At 32.7% G+C, this 7020-nt stretch overlaps 1 protein-coding gene across 1 annotated transcript; it reads left to right on the top strand.

The window, feature by feature from the left end:
* Positions 1–1468: 1468 nt before the first annotated feature.
* LOC110614121 (UDP-D-apiose/UDP-D-xylose synthase 2) lies at positions 1469–5025 on the top strand. The gene is made up of 9 exons (XM_021755603.2): positions 1469–1956; positions 2059–2151; positions 2341–2448; positions 3550–3664; positions 3737–3870; positions 3973–4074; positions 4168–4260; positions 4360–4495; positions 4624–5025. Exons 1-9 carry the CDS (start codon positions 1681–1683, stop codon positions 4737–4739), a joined length of 1173 nt encoding a protein of 390 aa, XP_021611295.1. The 5' UTR covers positions 1469–1680; the 3' UTR covers positions 4740–5025.
* Positions 5026–7020: the final 1995 nt, after the last annotated feature.

Below are 7020 nucleotides of genomic sequence, written 5' to 3'. Positions count from 1 at the left end.
TTTATAACTAAATGTTATTGCTCTAGTCTCAAAACTTATAGTGTCTACTTGGCTCTGCTTGTTGAATCCATTGCATGAGTACTAAAAATAATTTCACTCATAATACCTTTCTGCAACACTTGATTAGTTCATATTATGCCACTAATAAGGTGTAGAATAACGAAAATTATCATAATGAAATTTTGGATTTTGAGTTACAAATAGTATTGAGAGCTACTATGTTACTTAAAAAATAACAGAGCAAATAGAGATCGTCTATTCTTTTAATATTCAAATGCTTCCTTAAGACTCTTACATTATTGAATTGAATTTCTTTACTATCAGTAAATGAATCAAATTTGAAATATATGTAACAGTTAAAAGGAATAATCCATGTAAAACAAAGAAGCGAATAAGGGAAAGAGATTAAAGAAGTAGGACTATAAAACCATAATCTATAAAGGTAAAAGTTACCTCTACATATATGAAGAAAGAAGAGAATAACGTACACTTATTTGAAGAAGAGAAGCAAAAATGGCTAAGAAGTCTGGATGGAAAGAAAGAAGGAAGAAACCAAAGTCCCATAAAACACTAAGTGCAAGGAGACTTTCCTTACTGTTATTCATTCTATTTTGTTTTTAAATTTTATTTTTCTCCTCCTTTAATTATTTATCTTAAAATAATATTTTCGCAAATCGAAGTAAATTTTAGATGCGTTATATTAATTCTATTTAGCCAATTTCAAATAATTTAAGAATTAATTGGATTAAAATTTTTAAGTTGAATTTATTTAGTCTTTATAATAAGGTTGAGAGATAAATTTAAACTTAATGTCAATGTAAAATTGTCGTAAACCATTAAATTTTTTTTCAATAGCTGTTTAATAGCAAATTTTAATTGAAAAATTATTTTATTGTAGTCTACTAATAAATTTTAATAAACTTTTTGTTAAATAAAATGAAATTTTATATATTAAATTATTTTTATTAAAATAATAAAGATTAAATTGTTGATTTTATTAAAATTCAGCAATTATATTATAAATTATTTAAAGAAAAAACCAAAGAAAAGGCACTTTTTAAAAAAAATCAATCAACTCCCATTATTAACCATTGGGACTAATCTCTAATCTTGTTTTGTTTTTTTAAATGGCTAATCATGTCTGTTTAGTTTAACAATTTTTTTGTTAAACAATCTCAACTGGCAAATCCCAATTAGATCCTCCTTACATTATTTTATAGCTGGCAATACATTAGGGGACAGCCAGTAGAATTTGCATGACCATCCACCGATCCAATCTCAAATCCCGTCTAGTCAAAAGAAATCCCCTGCTCCACAGTCCACACTTACTAAATACTCACTCACACGTGGCACTCATTTACGGCGAGTACTACTACATGTACTCCACCGCGAGTAATGTGTCAACCACCCTGCTTCTCAAATGACTGTGCGCCTCGCGGGTCATATAATTGCCAGCTCTCTTTCTGTACGTAATGCTTCGTTTTTCATCGTTCTTTAGTAATCCCAAAATCTCCTTCATTGTGCTCGCTTTTCGGCACCCTCAGCGCACATTAGCTTCCACCACCGTTACTTCCATTAAATAGACAGTCGCGTACAAGCATTTTCATTTCCTTTTTTGCTTTCACTTTTTGCTCGCGAGAGATTTTGGTTTTTGGTTCTTCTTGGTGATTGTTTGACACAATGGCGACGGCGGCTGATAGGGTAGATCTGGACGGGAGGCCGATAAAGCCTGTCACAATATGCATGATCGGTGCTGGAGGTTTCATAGGCTCCCACCTTTGCGAGAAGTTGTTGATGGAGACGCCGCATAAGATCTTGGCTCTTGATGTCTACAACGATAAGATCAAGCACCTACTCGAGCCGGAATCACAATCTTGGGGCGACCGGATCCAGTTCCACCGCCTCAACATAAAAAACGACTCACGCCTTGAAGGCCTCATCAAGATGGCGGATCTGGTATTTCTTGCTTTGGAGCTTTTAGTTAACTGTTGCGTTTTATGTATTTTGTTTGTCGTCCTTTTCTTTTCTCGCTAATGGCGGTGGATTTGCTTGCTGTAGACGATAAATCTGGCGGCTATTTGTACTCCGGCAGATTACAATACGCGTCCGTTGGACACAATTTACAGCAACTTTATTGATGCGCTTCCAGTGGTACTAATCTCTGCAATCTCTGTTATAGTTTAGTGAATGCGTTTCCTTTAATCGGATTACTTTTTGTCATTTTCGGTCGTTTTATTACTGTTGTTTTCTATATCAAGTTGAAATTGACATTATTCGGTGGTTAGGATTTTAGGGATGAGAGGTACTTGATATGTGATTTTCATCTGTATGGCTGTTTAGGTCAAGTACTGTTCGGAAAACAACAAGCGTCTAATTCACTTCTCGACTTGCGAGGTGTATGGTAAAACGATTGGGAGCTTTCTTCCTAAAGATCACCCTCTTCGTCAGGTGAGCCTTCGCTTTCTCTTTTTCATTTCTTCACTTTGGCGGTTTCTTTTCTTGGTATCTTAATAATCCAAAAGGATATATTTGTGTTGCGTTACTCCCATTATCAGTTCATTGTAGTATGTCTTTACGTGGACATAATTTAAGATTTGTGATCAAATATTTTTCCGATCTAAAATACTGTTGATTGAAAGTTGTCTAAGTTGTGGATAAATGTGGATATGAACTGCCAGAGTCTTTTAACATTGTGTTCGGTCTTACAAATGAACAATTACCTTGGGATCTCAGTAGCTCACTCTAGATAGAAGGTTATCAAATGAGTATTTTATTTTTTATCAGCTTTTTTGTCGTGTTTAGATGTGAACTTAAACTCTTAACGCGCCTTAAGGGATAGGCGTGTCATCTTCCTCCAAGATTGATTAGTAACATCTGGATTTCTTTGCTTATGGTCACATTTATACGTGATGATATGTTAAGAGTGTTATTCATGATGACTTGTAGGGCCATGATGTTGGCTTTTGGTTATGGTTTTATGATTGTGAAATATAAACAGGTTGATTTTCTAGATACTTGTGTTGTCAAATCTAGTACAGTCAAGTGATAAGAGGTTTGCATGTCACGAAGCCTTGATTAACATGCGAAACTTACTACAATGTATGTGCAAATGCATGATTATCTTTGTGTTTCCTAATATTAAGCAGTTTTGCATTGCTAAGTCATGTTATTGAATATAGACAACATAGGTAGAGAGTTCTAGTTGGTGGTACAGACTATGTGCTTCATTATTTCTTTATCAAATGCATACTCATGTGTCAGTCTTATCGTGTCATGTAGGAGTTCTATGATACCCTCAAGCATCCTTGTCTAGTTTTGACAATATTGCCCATCAGACCATGTCTACTTTTGCCCACAAAGAAGTTTAGAAATCAATAATCACTTTGCACTTGCATCAGGAATGATTGATATTGTCAATTTCCTTGTTAGGTTGACAGTTTCAAATGGAAGCTAAATTGTTTTAATGCTCAAGGGCTTGTGTGGTTCTGTTTTCATTTCTGACTTATCATTTCACGAGCTTGAGTAGTTGTGTGTGCTATGCTATGATAGGATCCTGACTACTACCTTCTTAAAGAAGATGCTTCCCCCTGCATCTTTGGACCTATTGAGAAGCAGAGGTGGTCTTATGCATGTGCAAAACAATTGATTGAGAGGTTGATTTATGGTAACTATCTTGTCCATTGATACTTTTTCGGCATGATTGCAATGCCTTTTACTAACTTGTTCTTGATTACAGCTGAGGGTGCAGAGAATGGCCTTGAGTTCACCATTGTGAGGCCTTTCAACTGGATTGGACCCAGAATGGATTTCATTCCTGGTATTGATGGCCCGAGTGAGGGTGTTCCCAGGGTTCTGGCATGCTTTAGCAATGTTAGTCTGATATTTCCTGCTATGATTTTAAAGCATGCAGATTGATTTGCATTCTCTATTTCTATAGGTGCTTTTTTGTGATGTTCATTTCTTGTCTCCCAGGCTCTCTTGCGCCATGAACCACTCAAGCTAGTTGATGGAGGTCAATCTCAGAGATCTTTTGTTTATATCAGGGATGCTATTGAAGCTGTTCTTTTGATGATCGTATGTGCTATTTGTTGCTTTTTTATGTTCCTTTCCAGGCCTTCTACTATTAATAGACAGGAGTAGCTGAAATGATGCGAACTTTTTATGCAGGAAAATCCAGAGAGGGCTAATGGTCACATTTACAATGTTGGAAACCCTAACAATGAAGTTACAGTTAGGCAGCTTGCTGAAATGATGACTGAGGTGAGGGGTTATTATGACAACATGTCGGTCTTTTTCTTTAATACCTGATGGACCTGCGTGTGTTCTTAGACCTGGACTTCATGTGCTTTCTTTCAACAGGTCTATTCAAAGGTAAGCGGAGAACCTGCTCTGGAGGTGCCAACAGTTGATATCTCCTCCGAGGAATTTTATGGTGAGGGATATGACGATAGTGACAAGAGAGTTCCAGACATGACTATAATCAATGCACATCTTGGTATGCCTTTTTTTTTTTTTTTTCACCTACAGGTTTTTGTATTGTTATTATTATTAGGATTCATATTTGTATTTTCATGATCAATAATCACACATGTTTTTAACACTTGTTTGATGCACGTGTGTCAGGTTGGAACCCCAAGACATCACTGTGGGACTTGCTTGAATCAACCCTCACTTATCAACACAGGACATATGCCGAGGCAGTTAAAAAGGCCATTTCACAACCTTCATCATCCAGCTAAGGAAACACTTGATGTTTGTTAGAATGAGTCCCAATTCTTTGTTGAGGGAAATTTTAACATCTGTTAGAGTTTGTTCTATATAGGCTACAATTTTTTGTCATTCCAGCGTCAATAGTCAATGCCTCTAGTACCTCAGCTATCCTGTGTTTCGAATATGGATATTACTCCTGAAAAGATAATAGGATCTTATTGGATAAGTATATTTTGTTTCCTGTAAACTAGCCTTGTGAGCTTGGGCTGCGACATTAATGGGGGAATTATACAAAATTTGTTCTGTTTCTTTGTAGGTTTGCTTAGCATTTATCTGCTTCATTTCTCCACGGAAATGCTGTATTAATTTGTTGGCCCTCTCATGCACTTTTTACTTGGTTATTATTTATTAATCCCACCATGCATATGCTAATGCCTATCGCCTGAGATTTTATTTTCATTCAATTTTGGGAAATTTACTATGAGAAACTCATTAGTTTGATCATCTACTTTTACTAGTCTTTATGGTTTGAATTTCATTAGTTGGTCTCATATTTTGGATTTTTTATAATATTAAAAATTAATAACTAAAATTAATTGATGAAATGTTTAAAATTTAAAATATTAAAAATATTTTAAAATCAAAATAAATTAGTAAAAATGACTAAAATTAATGGATGAAATGTTTAAATTTAAAGTATTAAAAATATTTTAATATATTTCTTAAAATAAAAATAAACTAATAATTTTTTTAGCTTGTTACAAGAAATTTGGGCTAACTAAAGGCCTGGACTATTGAAGCTCAAAATGTAAAGGGCCCAAGGTAAACAATGAGGAAAGCCTAGAGCTAGGGAAGAAGGCTGAAGATGGTAGCGCCGCCAGGAGATCTGTCGCGTGGAACTCAACCTTCACTTGAGATTTTTCAACCAAACCAACTGTCCATTAATTTCAGATAGAGAACTTGCAGCTTTTGGACTGGTGGCGCACGGCAAAACCCATGGTGTTTCCCTCATCTAGTTTTGATTCGATTTTTATTGATTTACTATGATTTTTATACCAAGTCCACTAGCAAAAAGAATAAGTAGGTTTGAGTTCAATATTTAAGAGATTATAATTGAATTGCATACTCTTACTGATTTTAGTTCAATTTTGATTCTAATCCTATCGTATATGGGTAAAAATAACCTTCTCATTTAAGATTTAGTTGATTTTTCTTTTAAAAAAAAAAAATCTAATGACTAATTTTTTAATATTCTAAATATTAGAGAGTGTAAAAAATATTTTTGAATAAGCCATGTTTTATGATTGATATGATTGAAAAAAGGTTTTTGTTAGGTTAAGAAATTACAGCCAGGTTGTACTCTGCAGTAATTATTAGTTTTTTTAATTCAGTTAAAATAATACTACTTATAGGTTGAGTGAATTACTAAAAGTTAATTTTTATATTGTTTTATTGATCAGTATAAATACAATTATCTGTTATTAAAAAAACTAGTATTGCTGAAACTTTTACTGACAATTTAAATATCCATTAAGCAACTAAAACGCCATATTCCTCCTAAAATCAGGTACTCATTCAAATTAATTAAGGACTTTAATATGTATGGTTGTTATTAATTTGGATTATTGCAATAATGCAGTACTAATAGTACAATTATTGAAAGCACTATCATTAATTATATCCAATGTGGAGATTTAAATAATTTTGATAAGTTTTTTTTTTTCTCCTATGAAATCAATTGATGAGGCTTTTGTTTCTCTTTCCTAAGCCTAATTTGGTAATTTTCTTTTGCAATTTCATAGAATTTATCTTTATCCAATCTACTAATCGTTTCTATTCTCTTTTAATTTCTGGTAGACTCTATATATCTATATAACACCTACTAGAGTAGTTTCTAATGCTAAAAATTTAGAATTTGTATATATATATATTTTTTTAAATATTTTAAAATATAATATAATTAATAAATTTAATATTAAGTCTATGTTGTTGCGATTTGCAAATAGACTTTTATTTTTATCTTTTAATTAGCCGTGGAAAAATTAACACAAAGTGATAATATTTTGGAAGTAAAGATAAAAAAGAATAGAATGATAGTTCAATTATTTTTCATTTTATTGATGGTGTTTTTAATAGAAGGCCATAAATTTTTAAATTTTAAGAATTAAAACATTAAATTTTGAAAATAGAAAAGATAAATTTATTAATTATGTTGTATTATATATTTATAAAATGTTTTTAAAATTATTTTAAAATAAAGTTTTATTTATTTATTATTGATGCTTCAATTGAAATGAAGTGAGAATCGGA

Source organism: Manihot esculenta, chromosome 4, assembly GCF_001659605.2.
Source record: "Manihot esculenta cultivar AM560-2 chromosome 4, M.esculenta_v8, whole genome shotgun sequence".
Taxonomy (NCBI): domain Eukaryota; kingdom Viridiplantae; phylum Streptophyta; class Magnoliopsida; order Malpighiales; family Euphorbiaceae; genus Manihot; species Manihot esculenta.
The sequence above is the reverse complement of the archived record's forward strand: the minus strand, read 5'-3'. Positions and strand labels throughout refer to the sequence as shown.